Source organism: Colobus angolensis, unplaced genomic scaffold (assembly GCF_000951035.1).
Source record: "Colobus angolensis palliatus isolate OR3802 unplaced genomic scaffold, Cang.pa_1.0 Scaffold135, whole genome shotgun sequence".
NCBI classification, from domain to species: domain Eukaryota; kingdom Metazoa; phylum Chordata; class Mammalia; order Primates; family Cercopithecidae; genus Colobus; species Colobus angolensis.
The window spans coordinates 3,375,223-3,390,166 of NW_012114433.1; the positions used below are offsets into that span (position 1 = coordinate 3,375,223).

A 14,944-nucleotide genomic window follows, 5' to 3' on the forward strand; every position below is an offset into this window, starting at 1 on the left:
GATCTCTGCTCACTGCAAGCTCTGCCCCCCAGGTTCACGCCATTCTTCTGCCTCAGCCTACCAAGTAGCTGGGACTACAGGCGCCCGCCACCACATCCAGCTAATTTTTTGTATTTTAGTAGAGATGGGGTTTCACCATGTTTGCCAGGATGGTCTCGATCTCCTGACCTCGTGATCCGCCTGCCTCTGCCTCACAAAGTGCTGGGATTACAGGCGTGAGCCACCGCGCCTGGCCTGAAGCTAAGGCTTTAATCACAGTAGCACAATTTCCCTGTACTAACCACTCAGCACTTACTAACATTTCAGCTTTCAAAACGAACTTACCTTCCCAAGCACTGAATTCAAGTCCAGCACATTGGTGGTTAAGGTCGTGGGCTCATCCGCTTGGATTATGTTGGTTACATCCAAGTCTGCATCTGGTGTTTGAATCATCTTGGAGAGACCATCAACTGCAGCTTTCAACTCATACAGACGTTTTAAAATATCATCTTGGCGGGACTCAAGAGCTTGCAGAGATGGGTTAGACTCTTCCTAAACAAACCAACAGCCAAATGTTCATTTCCTCTCCCATCAGAACAGTGTTGTTTAAATTGATCACTTGTCTTACTTTGCCATGCGCTCACCAAACCTCCCATCCTTTAAAAGAAGACATTATGGGCTGGGTGCGGTGGCTCACGCCTGTAATCCTAGCACTTTGGGAGGTCCAGGTAGGCAGATCATCTGAGGTCAGGAGTTCAAGACCAGCTTGGTCAACATGGTGAAACCCTGTCTCTACTAGAAATACAAAAATTAGCCGGGCGTGGCGGCACGTGCCTATAATCCCAGCTACTCGGGAGGCTGAGGCAGGAGAATCGCTTGAACCCAGGAGGTAGAGGTTGCAGTGAGCCGAGATCACACCATTGCACTCCAGCCTGGGTGATAGAGCCAGACTCTGTTTCAAAAGAAAACAAAAATAAAAACAAAAAAAAACTTAAAAGTTGTGGCTGAAAGCCACTCTGAAATTGTATGGTTCCGATTTCACGTAATTTAGTCTAAGAACAGGGAAAGATAGAAAATGAACACAATTTTTAGTTCTTTGTTCTTAACAAACTAAGAATACTTTGCTTAAATAAGGAGCAATGAGAATGTAACTCAGTAATTTATACAAATAGGGAAAAGGGAACACGGGTTAAAACAGTTTTTTAGCTTGGAAGCATACTCATGCAGCTAATCAATTCCCCAAATCATTTTCTTGGCTTTTCTTTTGTCCTGGAGACAGGGTTTCACTCTGTTGCCCAGGCTGGAGTGCAATGGTGTGATCATGGCCCACTGCAGCCTTGACTTCCTGAGCTCAAGTGATCCTCCTGCCTTAGTCTCCTGAGTGCCTGGGACTACAGGTGTGCACCACCAAGCCTGGCTAAGTTTTAATTTTTTTTTGTAGAGACAGAGAACTACGCTATGTTGCTCAGGCTGATCTCAAACTCCTGTCCTCAAGCCATCCTCCCACCTCAGCTCCCAAAGTACTGGGAAGACAGACGTGAGCCACCACGCCCAGCCAGGCCACCATTTTTCACCTAGCCTATTCCACCTTGCACCCATTCTAGTCCATCCCTGCAATCCATCCTTTAAGATGGCAGCTAGAAAGATTTTTAAAAAGAAACTCAGGGCCGGGCGCAGTGACTCATGCCTGTAGTCCTAGCACTTTGGGAGGCCGAGGTGGGCAGATCACCTGAGGTCAGGAGTTCGAGTCCAGCCTGACCAACATTGTGAAACCCCTGTCTCTACTAAAAGTACAAAAAATATAGCTGGGTGTGGTGTGGGTGCCTGTAATCCCAGCTACTCAGGAGGCTAAGGCAGGAGAATTGCTTGAACCTGGGAGGCGGAGGTTGCAGTGAGCAGAGATCACGCCACTGCACTCCACCCTGGGTGACAAGAGCGAGACTCCGTCTCAAAAAAATAATTTCAGATATTGTTACTGTCTCCCCCTTGCTAACCTCCTAGGTGCTTAGGATAAAATGTCAAACATTTAACATGGCTTCACAGACATCTTGTATCATTTGGCCTGTCGCTACCCTACCTCACCCAATTTCCTCCTTTGCTGTGTGCTCTAGCTACACTGTCCTAGGAGTTCCTAAAACACCATGCTGGCTCCGACCACAGGATCTTCACGTGCTGTTCCCTCTTTCTGCATTGCTCTTCCCTCTTCTCTTGTTTGCTTAACTCCTATTTACCCTCGGGCTTAATCAGCACTTTCTCACCTCTCCTAGCCTGCTGCTCTTATTTAAGATCAAACAGCAGAGCACTGTGAAGTCCACTGACTTCTGGGTGGAACAGAGTTTAGTATGCCAATTAAATTATTGGGTGCTGGCCAGGCACGGTGGCTCACACCTGTAAGCCCAGCACTTTGGAAGGGCCAGGCGGGTGGATCACTTGAGGTCAGGAGTTCAAGAGGACAGCATGATGAGACTCCATTTCTACTGAAACACAAAAATTAGCTGGGCTTGGTGATGGGCACCTGTAATCCCAGCTACTCAGAGGCTGAGGCAGGAGAATCACTTGGACCCAGGAGGTGGACAGTGCCGTGAGCCGAGATCGCACCACTGCACTCTAGCCTGAGCGACAGGGCGACTCCATCTCAAAAAAAAAAAAAAAAAAAAAAATTAGGTGCTGACTGAAAATAAATTTGAAAGCAAGATGTGTAACAGGGAGGGCCACTACCTGTGTAACATTCTGTTACTTAATAGTAACTCCTGAGTCATATTTCCAATCTCTCTTAACCAGCCTATATCTGTACATTGTTTGTGTATAAGCTTGCTAATTTCCACAAACGGCAGTAGGGTGTCTGCTCCAATAGGGCCAAAAATGCACCTACTGGATTCAAAACTCAGTCAGGGCCGGGCGTGGTGGCTCACGCCTATAATCACAGCACTTTGTGAGGCCAAGGCGGGCAGATCACTTGAGGTCAGGAGATCAAGACCAGCCAGGCCAACATGGTGAAACCTCGTCTCTACCAAAAATACAAAAAATTAGTCGGCCGTGGTGGCGGGCACCTGCAATCCCAGCCACTGGGGAGGCTGAGGCAGGAGAATTGCTTGAACCCGGGAGACGGCAGCTGCAGTGAGCCGAGATCGCGACACTGCACTCCAGCCTGGGCGACAGAGCGAGATTCCGTCTCAAAAACAAAACCCAGTCAGGAATGAAGACTGTCTGAAGTACTCTATGTGTAATGTGGCTTGTGATTTTTAAGCCCTGAGTGCAGCTTGATCTAGTCCTTCATGATCTGAGTAATACCAAAATGTTCAAGATCTGTTTTATGTCATTGGTGCCTTGTAATGTTGGCCTGCTGTTTTCCTTGCTGAGACCAGATTGTGATGTGGTATATTGTTTTTATCAATTTGTTTCAATTTATATGTATTTATAAACACCTTATTCTTCATGTTGCTCTCCTTTACCCTGGAGATGCTTGATTGCTTTTTTTGAGACGGGGTTTCACTCCACTGCCCAGGCTGGAGTGCAGTGGCACGATCACAGCTCAATGCAGCCCTGACCTCCTGGGCTCAAGTGATCCTCCCACCTCAGCCTCCTGAGTAGCTAGAACTATAGGCACATGCTACCACACCTGGCTAACTGTTGTACTTTTTCTAAAAATGGGGTTTCACCATGTTGCCCAGATTGTTTTTGAACTCCTAGTTCAAGTGATCCTCCTGCCTTGGTCTCCCAAAGTGCTGGGATTACAGACGTGAACCACTGCACCTGGCCAAGATGTTTTATTGCTAATTATCTGTCCACATTGTTATCATCTCCCAGAAAAATTGCTGAAAGAGTGGGATTACGTGTCCTCTTAAGTTGTAAGTTCACAAAAGGCCACAGGAAGTTAGGCAGCAGACTTAAACACAAGTAAAACAGACCCTGCAAAACTTGGCCTTCAATGAAAGGTGACATTCTCCAACCTGGGTTGTCTTTCTGGTTTCATGGAACTGTGCAGTTGGAGGGTGACTGGGCCCTGTTTCCATGGCACTGTCTAGGTGCAGGGACCATTGAACCATGTCTATATTTCTGTCTTAGCTCTGTACTGAAATAACACGTAGTGTTACTGGGTTTCAAAAGAAAGTCTGTCCCTCCTGATCTAGGCAGAAAGCCATTAAAGAAAGGAGAAGGATAACAAGCAGTGGGAAAACAGACTAGAAAAGTTACTGATTCACCCATCTTGTGTCAGAATAGACAGGCCTGTTTCTCCTGCTGGAAACCTAGGATGTATGTTTGCAATGAGAAAAGAGTGAAAGACTTGAGCAGGTACATTACAAAAGAGCAATCACAGTGGCCAGTGAATATGAAAAGGTCCTCAACTTAGAGAAGTCTGGAGAAATCCAAACTAAAACTACCCTAGGATACCACGCTACACCCACCAATTTTGGGCAGGGTGCAAATATCAGGAATTCTTCCATCCTGCCAGTAAGCAGTGAGCGAGGTAAGCAGTGAGTGAGCGTGTAAACCAGTATAACAACTCTGGAAAACAATTTAGTAGAGTGGAAAGGCAGGTGGGCCACTGAGCCAGGAGTCCCGTTCATAGTACATACCCCATGCCTGCTCCTCTGTATAAGAATATTCACTGCAGAATTGTTCATAGCAGGTTAAAATGGAAAATAATCCAGTGTCCCTGAGCAAGTAGGATGGATAAGTATATGGTGGAGAGCCATGCAATAGAACAGTATACTACAGAGAAGATGAATACTTCCGATGTTACAATAAAATGACTCCTAAAATAATGTCCACAAAAAAGAAGCCAGGGCTGGGCACCAGTGGCTCATGTTTGTAATCCCAGCACTTTGGGAGGCTGGGGTTAGAGGATCGCTTCTGGCCAGGAGATCGAGACCACCTCCGTCTCAATAACCACCTTTTACGTAGAGATGGGGTGAGACCCCATCTCTACATTTAAAAAGAAAAAAAAAAAAAAAAAAAAAAGCCAGACACATCAGACTATATGCTGTATGCTTACCTATATCAAGACTATTGTTTAGGGGCCGGGTGCAGTGGCTCACGCCTGTAATCCCAGCACTTTGGGAGGTTGAGACGGTTGGATTGCTTGAGGTCAGGAGTTCGAGACCAGCCTGGCCAACATGGTGAAACCCCGTCTCTACTAAAAATACAAAAATTAGCCGGGTCCAGTGGACGGTGCCTGTAATCTCAGCTACTCAGGAGGCTGAGGTGGGAGAATTGCTTGAACCTGGGAGGCAGAGGTTGCAGTGAGCTGAGATCACACTACTGCACTCCAGCATGGGCGACAGAGAAAGACTCCGTCTGAAAACAAAACAAAACAAAACAAAAAACTAGACTATATTGTTTAGGGATAAATACTGAGTTGACAAAATAATAGAGACAAGCAGGACATAATTACCATAAAAAATCAGGACCTGGGGATGGGGGTGGGGAGGGAAGGTTGAAGTGGAAAGAATGGAGGGGTGACAATGTGTGTCACCCTGGGCCGTGGTGACCCTGGGGTTCGCTTTGTAATTCCTCAAAATGAGCATTTATGTGCTATTCACTTTTCAGAGGGTAGAATCTCTGAACTAAAATGTTTAAGCAACCATATATATATATAAAAAGGAGATTTTATTTTAATTAAAACATTTAAAAAATAGAGACAAGGGTCTCGCTATGTTGCTCAGGCTGGTCTCAAACTCTTGGGGCTCAAGCGATCCTCCCACTTCGGTCTCCCAAAGCGCTGAGATTCTAGGCATGAACCACCGCGCCCGACCTGGAAAGATATATATATATATTTTTTTGAGACAGTTTCGCTTTTGTTGCCCAGGCTCGAGTGCAATGGCTCTATCTCAGCTCACTGCAAACCCCGCCTCCAGGGTTCAAACGATTCTCCTGCCTCAGCCTCCCGAGTAGCTGGGATTAAAGGCGCCTGCCACCACACCCGGCTAATTTTTGTATTTTTAGTAGAGACGAGGTTTCACCGTGTTGGCCAGGCTGGTCTCGAACTCCCAACCTCAGGTGATCCGCCAGCCTCGGCCTCCCAAAGTGCTGGGATTACAGGCGTGAGCCACAGCGCCCGGCCTGGATAAATCTTTTAAAAGCGAAAAGTTTGGGTGAGTCCCTGGCCGCCCGGCACAGATGCCAGGGTGGGGCCGTGAACCGGGTGGGACGCATTCGCTCTGGCCTGTGGGGACCCGGTCCAGCAGCCGGCCGCCGCGCGTGCGCACTGGGCGGGGGACCCCGCGCTCCTACCTGCACGTGGCCAGCACCGGGCGCCGGGCCGCCACTCCTGCCGTGCACGTTGGGGAGCCGGTACATGCAGGTGGGAAGCTCCACACGGAGAGGCGCGCCACCCCCGTGATAGGGCTTTACCTGGTACATCGGCATGGCGGAACCAAAGCAAGAGGGGGGAGCGCGTGCCAGCCACCAACCCCCAGAAACCGTCAGAGGCCACGACGCAGGGCGGCCACCTCCCTTCTGACCCTGCTGCGGGCGTTCGGGAAAACGCAGTCTGGTGTGCTCTGATTGACCCAGACTTTTTGACGTCACGGACTCGACCTTTGACAGAGCCAATAGGCGAAAAGGAGAGACGGGAAGTATTTTTGCCGCCCCGCCCGGAAAGGGTGGAGCACAACGTCGAAAGCAGCCAATGGGAGTCCAGGAGGCCGAGCGCCTGTGGGAGCCGTGGAGGGATCGTTCCCAGTCCCGAGGCGGATCGGGTGTTGCATCCATGGAGCGAGCTGAGAGCTCGAGGTGAGCCGGGCTCGCGGTCTCCCCTCTCGCGCGCCCTCTTTGACACCCACGGCGTTCCAGCCTCCGTGGAAATGCGGGAAACATGGCCGAGGCGCGTGGCGAAGCCGCCGCGTGGAGGCCCCGGAGCAGCGACCTCAGCGCCCCAGAGATCCGGTGCCCCTTGGGTGCGCCTTGAGGCCGAAGCAAGCTCCTTCGGGGTCCTGGGCTGCGGGCAAAGGATTCGGCCCTGTAAGGAGTTGGGTTCGACCCGTCCCAGACAGGCCTTGCCCACATCCCATCACAGGGCCGTGGACTTGAAACCGGAGCGTGAAATCCCCATAGACTGAATGCATTTTCTTTCCACCAGTTCTCTCTTCCTTTTTATTTTTATTTTTATATTATTTTATTTTTAATTTTTTTTGTAGAGACGGGGATTTCGCTATGTTGCCCAGGCTGGTCTCAAACCCCTGAGCTCAAGCAATCCGCCCGCCTTGGCACCCCTAAGTGCTGGAATTACAGGAGTGATGCACTGTGCCTGGCCTTTTTAAAAAGTTGAGGTTATTTTGGGGACGATAGAGCGTCCAGACACATCCTAATTTGCATAGCCGCGCAGTTTAAAAAAAATGCAATGCATTTCTACCCGTTAGGGTATGTGATTTCTACCTATTAGAGTATGTGATTTCTGGCTGGTAAGCTACACCGAATCTTGGCTAGCACAGTTGCATTCCGTGTCAGATTTGTAAACGCAAATTTGCTTTCTGCATTTAAATATATTAGATATATTTAGGTAACTACATTTAAATGTATTGAGACATTTAAATAAATCTGAGGTCTGTATCTAAATGCGCTCCCTCCTCAAAATAAATATCTGAAGTGGGCGGGGCGCAGTGGCTCACGCCTATAATCCCAGCACTTTGGGAGGCCAAGGCGGGTGAATCATGAGGTCAGGAGTTCATGACCAGCCTTGCCAACATGGTGAAATACCGTTTCTACTAAAAATACAAAAATTAACCGGGGATGGTGGCGGGAGCCTGTAATCCTAGCTACTTGGGAGGCTGAGGCAGGAGAATCTCTGGAACCCAGGAGGTGGAGGTTGCAGTGAGCTGAGATTGCACCACTGCAGTCTGGCCTGGGCGACACAGCAAGACTCCATCTCAAAAAAAAGAAGAAGTGGACCTGTAGCCTATAGTGTGTTGCCAAATAAACTTATTTTTAGAGATACTTCTTTCCATTTTCTGTGAGATCATCTGCAGTTTCACATGGTAGACAGACTTGGGTGAGATTCTTAGCAGGGTAGAATGAAGAGTAAAGAGGTTTGGTTATTTCATAAGGGTTTATTGAAGGCCTCTGATGTGTTAAATGCTGTAGGAAACACCCAGTGATTTCTCTTTCATGGAGGTTTCCTGCCTTCTCTTAACAAGTTATCAATTAAACTGTTTACTGGAAATTGCTAAGTTAATGAACACACAGGATACATTCTTTGGATGAGCAGACATTGGTTGGGCAGAGGAGGAAGAGGAGAGCAGTTTAGACAGACCTGCTTATATACTGTAGTGTCTAAAAGAGCTTGTGATGTTCAGGAAGCAATTGTTCACTGTGCTACAATGTAGGGCATGGCCGGTTGCGGTGGCTCACGCCTGTAATCCTAGCACTTTGGGAGGCCGAGGCAAGCGGATCACCTGAGGTCAGGAGTTCAAGACCAGCCTGGCCAACATGGTGAAACCCGGTCTCTACTAAAAACACAAAAATTAGCCGGGTGTGATGGTGGGCCCCTGTAATCCCAGCTACTTGGGAGGCTGAGACAGGAGAATCGCTTGAACCTGGGAGACAGAGGTTGCAGTGAGCCAAGATCATGCCATTGCACTCTAGCCTGGGCGACAGGGTGAGACTCTGTCTCAAATAATAATAATAATAATAATAGGGGACTTGAAGAAGGGAAAGGATTAGAGAGATTCTGAAAAGAAGGTAGTTTTGGGCGCAGTGATGACTAGATTTTAAATTTCATATAGTAGGAAGTGGGGCACTAGTAAATTTTTAAGCAGAAAAATTATTTGACCAGATCTGTGATTTCAAAAATAGCTCTGGTGATAGAGTGGAGGATGGATTAGAGCAGGGAATGAGGGGAGACGAAACCGTTATAAAACTCTTAAAGCTCGTACAGCAAGAACTTTGAGGGTCTTTGCTGAGATAGCAGCTGGCAGCTTCAATTTGGAGTAGGGTATCAAAGGCAACTGTGTAGAAGGAAGAGTTTTATAACTGGTACCCAATTTCCAATATGATTTTGTCTTAAACATTGTGTATTTTCTAGCATACTGTTGGTTTTTCTAATTATGTGGGAAATTATGTTGCTTTCACTTTTTTTTTTTTTTTTCGCTCTTTCGCCCAGGCTGGAGTGCAATGCCGCAATCTCGGCTCACTACAACCTCCACCTCCCGGGTTTAAGCGATTCTCCTGCCTCAGCCTCCTGAGTAGCTGGGATTACAGGCGCCCACTACCATGCCTGGCTAATTTTTTGTATTTTTAGTAGAGATGGGGTTTCACCATGTTGGCCAGGCTGGTCTCGAACTCCTGACCTCAAGTGATCCACCCGCCTCTGCCTCCCAAAGTGCTGGGATTACAGGCATGAGCCACGGCAGCCAGTCATGGTTTCACTTTTCAAGAAGGAAGACACCATTGTTGCCAAAGATTTTGGTAATTTGAGAGATACGATGTATGTTTTCTCCATGTAGATCCTAGTATAATTAGATAGTAAGGATGTGTTGAATTTGAAGTATCCAGAAGTATTTTGGGTACACGTTTAAGGACTGTAAAGCAGTGTTTCTATTTCTGGATATAATAAATGTATTTGCTAATATAATAAATGAATAGATTAGACCCATAAACTATTTACAGTGTTGAGTCATTTCCCACAGTGAAAATCAGGATGAAAATATATAGCTGAATACTTGCTTTGTTTCTTGTAACTGATTTTTTTAGTACAGAACCTGCTAAGGCCATCAAACCTATTGATCGGAAGTCAGTCCATCAGATTTGCTCTGGGCAGGTGGTACTGAGTCTAAGCACTGCGGTGAAGGAGTTAGTAGAAAACAGTCTGGATGCTGGTGCCACTAATATTGGTAAGTTTGGGAGAGTTTTAAGCCACAAGAAATGATCAGTGAATGTTGTAGTCAGGAAACATTTGTTATTGAAACAAGACTGTCAAGTGTTGATGTAGTCATAAAGTATTATTTTTAAGTTAAAATTAGCACCTATTATGTGCCTAGTACTTAGCTAGGTAGTAATAACAGCTTTTTTTGTGTTCTTATGGTGTGCCAGGCAGGTGTTATGCTAAGAATTACACAGAAATATTTAATATGCAAAATAGCTGGGCATGGTGTCTCACGCCTGTAATCCTAGCCCTTTGAGAGGCTGAGATGGGGGAATTGCTTGAGGCCAAGAGTTCAAGACCAACCTGGCCAACATGGTGAGACCTTGTCTCTATTAAAATTTAAAGTAGGCTGGGCGTGGTGGCTCACGCCTATAATCCCAGCGCTTTGGGAGGCCAAGACGAGTGGATACCTGAGGTCAGAAGTTCGAGACCAGCCTGTCCAAAGTGGTAAAACTGTCTCTACTAAAAATACAAAAATTAGCTGGACCTGGTGGCAGAAGCCTGTAATCCCAGCTACTTGGGAGACTGAGGCACGAGAATTTGCTTGAACCCAGGAGGCGGAGGTTGCAGTGAGCCGAGGTCGTGCCACTGCACACCAGCCTGAGGACAGAGCAAGACTCTGTCTCAAAAACATAAAATAAAATAGGCCTGGAGTAGTGGCTCACATCTGTAATCCCAGCACTTTGGGAGGCTGAGGGGGGGCTGATCATTTGAGGTCAGGAGTTCGAGACCAGTGTAACCAACATGGTGAAACCCTGTCTCTACTAAAAATACAAAAATTAGCCAGATGTGGTGGTGCATGGCTGTAATCTCAGCTCCTCAGGAGGCTGAGGGAGGAGAATTGCTTGAACCTGAGAGGTGGAGGTTACAGTGAGCCAAGATCATGCCACTGTACTCCAGCCTGGGTGACGAGCAAAACTCCATCTCAAAAAAAAAAAAAAAAAAGACAAGAAAAGAAAAAAAAAGAAAATAATAAAATAAAAAAACATAAAAAGTTAATCTGCAGAATAACTTTATGAGATAGAACTTATTATCTCCATTTTACAGATGAGGAAATTAAGGGACAGGAAATTTCCTTTTTTTGAGATTATAAAGCTAATAAAATAGGATCCAGGAAGTCTGATTCCAGAACCCATTCTCTCTTTTTTTTTTTTTTGGAGGTGGAGTTTTGCTCTTGTCGCCCAGGCTGTAGTGCAATGGCACGATCTCGGCTCACTGCAACCTCCGCCTCCTGGGTTCAAGCGATTCTCCTGCCTCAGCTTCCTGAGTAGTTGGGATTACAGGCATGCACCACCAAGCCTGGCTAATTTTGTATTTTTAGTAGAGACAGGATTTCTCCATGTTGGTCAGGCTGGTCTCTAACTCCTGACCTCAGGTGATCTGCTTGCTTTGGCCTCCCAAAGTGCTGGGATTACAGGCATGAACCACTGTGCCCAGCCCCTGTTCTCTTTACTGGGTATGTTAAAATTATTTCTTCCAAAAGAAAAGGCTGGTCAAAGTGCAACGGTTTTACAACTAATTGATCACAACCAGTTACAGATTTTTTTTTGTTCCTTTTCCACTCCAACTGCTTCACTTGACTAGCCTAGGGAAAAAAAAAAAAGAGGAAAGAAAGAAAAAGCTAAACTATTTAGTCTGGGCTAGTAAACAACCAGAAAGGACTTTATAAAAATGAAATATACAAAACGACACTAGTACATGTAACTAAAGGTATTGTTATGACTCTTAAATTTGCATATGTTATAAATAATGTCAGTATAAAACTTATAGCATGGGTCCATTTTTAATAAATATGTAAATATTTTAAACTTTGTAGATCTAAAGCTTAAGGACTATGGAGTGGATCTCATTGAAGTGTCAGACAATGGATGTGGGGTAGAAGAAGAGAACTTCGAAGGCTTAAGTAAGTTGACTTTTTCTAATCCTATTATAAAATAATTGGGCCACACGTCCCAGAATTGTGAGTAACACTGTCTTGGGAAACGCAAAAGCAGTTGTTTAAAGCCAGTTACTAGATATCATGTATATTTGTTGTTACAGCACTTGAGATGTCTTAATCCTTACTTTACACTCTCTTTCAGCTCTGAAACATCACACATCTAAGATTCAAGAGTTTGCTGACCTAACTCAGGTTGAAACTTTTGGCTTTCGGGGGGAAGCTCTGAGCTCACTTTGTGCACTCAGGTGATACAATATTTTTATCCATTCACTTGACCTCTTAGAAAAACCTCTCTGAAAATTAATTGGAATCATCATTATTGACAATTTTCTATCTCAGCATCTCAGCTTCTAGCTTCTGAATTCTGTTTTGTCTCACTGCCAATCTAAGTCATAGTGCTTCTGAAATGTGAGCAATAAATGAATGAAACGAAGCAAATAGTATTGTTTAAAAAAATGGTTACCCTTATTAAAACAGTAACTTCTCAATTTTAACATAACATATAGATGATAAACGATAGTTACCATTGGTTTTCGATATCAGTTTTTAGGGAAACATTTAATCAAAGCACTATTTAATTATAGCACAGATACTGAATTTTTATAAATAATTATATACATATATATATATGTGTGTGTGTGTGTATATATATGTATTTTTTTTTTTTTTTTTTTTAGAGTTTTGCTCTGTCACCCAGGCTGGAGTGCAGTGGCACAGTCTCGGCTCACTGCAATCTCTGCCTTCCAGGTTCAAGTGATTCTCATGCCTGAGCCTCCTGAGGAGCTGGTACTATAGGCGTGCACCACTACTCCTGGCTAATTTGTGTATTTTTAGTAGAGATGGGGTTTTGCCATGTTGCACAGGCTGGTCTCGAACTCCTGGCCTCAAGTGATCTGCCTGCCTCGGCCTCCCAAAGTGCTGGAATAACAGGCATGAGCCACCGCACTCTGCCCTACATATACATTTTAATTATAATGTATTTTAGATTCTTTTAAAAAAATTTGTTCGAAGAGTAATAACAAAACAAGTCTCTATTTGTGAATAAATGAATCTTGAGATCGTTTATCGTTTTGCAGTTCAAGCTGAAAAACGAAATCAAAGCTCGTATCAAAACAAAGCACGTTTAGTGCTCTCTGTCTCACTGTCTTTTAGATGCCAGACCTTAGGTTTTATGATGACTCCTCAACCGTTTAGATCTTGATGATCTCAAAGGGATCATCAGCTTTTTAGGAAAGTTTTGAGGGAAAAGCAAGCGAAGGAAAGAATAGTCAGTGCCCAACATCATGGGCCTCTCACTGAACACACCATGCCTGGTATTCTCTCACAGCGACGTCACCATTTCCACCTGCCACGCATCAGCAAAGGTTGGGACTCGACTGGTGTTTGATCACAATGGGAAAATCATCCAGAAAGCCCCCTACCCCCGCCCCAGAGGGACCACAGTCAGCGTACAGCAGTTATTTGCTACACTACCTGTGCGGCATAAGGAATTTCAGAGGAATATTAAGAAGGTACAGTAAATTAATCCTGGTTTTCAAGAGTATTGGTTAATGCACATGAGCAAAAGATTTACTAAAGATGTTTATTCTGCAGTTGATTCTCTTCCCATAATTTACTGAGACACAATTTATTTGCATTTCTCATTAAAGACTTAACATTAAAGACTTTAGGGTGATTTACCTTTTTCTTTTCATCACATAGTATTTATTAGGCCTGGGCAACATAGTGAGACCCTGTCTCTATGAAAAATTAAAAAAAAAAAATTGACTGGGCATGGTGGCATGCACCTGTAGTATCTAGCTACTTGGGAGGCTGAAGTGGGAGGATCACTTGAGCCCAGGAACTTGAGGCTGCAGTGAGCTATGACTGCGCCCCTGCACTTCAGACTGGGAGACAGAGTAAGACCTTGTCTGGAAAAATATATATACGTATATATTTATTTTTTATTTTTATCTTTTTTTGAGATGGAATCTCACGTTGGTGCCCTGGCTGGAGTACTGTGGCGCAATCTCGGTTCACTACAACCTCCACCTCCCGAGTTCAAGCGATTTTCCTGCCTCAGCCTTCTGAGTAGCTGGGATTACAGGCGTGCACCACCACGCCCGGCTAATTTTTGTATTTTTAGTAGAGACAGAGTTTCACCGTGTTGGCCAGACTGGTCTGGAATTCCTGACCTCAGGTAATCCGCCCACCTCGGCTTCTCAAAAGTGCTGGGATTACAGGCGTGAGCCACCATGCCTGGCCTTATGTACTTACATTTTAATAAGAATATTTCTTGGCCAGGCACCGTGGCTCATGCCTGTAATCCCAGCACTTTGGGAGGCTGAGGCGGGCAGATCACGAGGTCGAAACCATCCTGGCCAACATGGTGAAACCCCGTCTCTACTAAAAATACAAAAATTAGCCGGGCCTGGTGGCATGCGTCTGTAGTCCCAGCTCCTCAGAAGGCTGAGGCAGGAGAACCACTTAAATCCGGGAGGTAGAGGTTGCAATGAGCTGAGATCACACCATTGCACTCCAGCCTGGGCACAGAGCCAGATTCCGTCTCAAAAAAAAAAAAAAAGAATATTTCTCTTGGTTTTCTGAGAAATGAGTTATTGGAACCCTTGTGAATTTGAATGCAAGTGAAAACAGCTAAATGTTATATAATTGTTGTGTTTAAAAAGCAGATTATAAAACTGTCTGTATTACATGATTCCAGTTTTATAAAAACAAAACAACAGGCCTAGATGTGTATAGTATAAAGGCTGGAAGAGTCAGCGCTTTCATGTTCTCAGCGGTTATCCTTGGATGTGAGATCCCATGCAGTTTTTGCTGTCTTCTTTGTGCCTTTGTTTTTTATGTGTATTTTTTATAATCTAAAAAGTTATTTAAACATATGCAGCTAAAAACTTTTTTTTACCTGTAAAGCATTTGGTGCTAATTTTAACTTTTTTTTTCTTTTAGATGGAGTCTTCTCACTCTGTCACCCAGGCTGGATTGCAGTGGTGTGATCTCAGCTCACTGCAACCTCTGCCTCCTGGGTTCAAGTGATTCTCCTGCCTCATCCTCCCGAGTAGCTGGGATTATAGGTGTGTGCCACCACGCCCAGCTAATTTTTGTATTTTTAGTAGAGATGGGGTTTCACCATGTTGGCCAGGCTGGTCTCGAACTCCTGACCTCAA

At 45.2% G+C, this 14,944-nt stretch overlaps 2 protein-coding genes across 5 annotated transcripts in view; one reads left to right on the plus strand and one right to left on the minus strand.

Moving 5' to 3' along the window:
• AIMP2 (aminoacyl tRNA synthetase complex-interacting multifunctional protein 2) overlaps positions 1-6,647 on the minus strand; it is a 16,283-nt gene extending 9,636 nt beyond the window's left edge. The window contains exons 1-3 of one of the 4 annotated variants that reach the window (XM_011934388.1): positions 6,334-6,456; positions 624-774; positions 325-531 (exon numbers count right to left, since the gene is read on the minus strand). In XM_011934388.1, coding sequence (XP_011789778.1) covers positions 325-531; positions 624-635 — 219 coding nt within the window. In that variant the 5' untranslated portion in view covers positions 636-774; positions 6,334-6,456. Of the gene's footprint in view, positions 1-324; positions 532-623; positions 775-6,213 lie in introns of all 4 variants that reach the window. The other 3 variants (XM_011934385.1, XM_011934387.1, XM_011934386.1) reach the window with 3 other exon arrangements.
• Positions 6,244-14,944, plus strand: part of PMS2 (PMS2 postmeiotic segregation increased 2 (S. cerevisiae)) — a 43,708-nt gene continuing 35,007 nt past the window's right edge. The window contains exons 1-5 of the mRNA XM_011934408.1: positions 6,244-6,714; positions 9,670-9,809; positions 11,658-11,744; positions 11,923-12,025; positions 13,108-13,291. Of these exons, the coding sequence (XP_011789798.1) occupies positions 6,611-6,714; positions 9,670-9,809; positions 11,658-11,744; positions 11,923-12,025; positions 13,108-13,291 (618 nt within the window). The 5' untranslated portion in view covers positions 6,244-6,610. The remainder of the gene's footprint in view (positions 6,715-9,669; positions 9,810-11,657; positions 11,745-11,922; positions 12,026-13,107; positions 13,292-14,944) is intronic.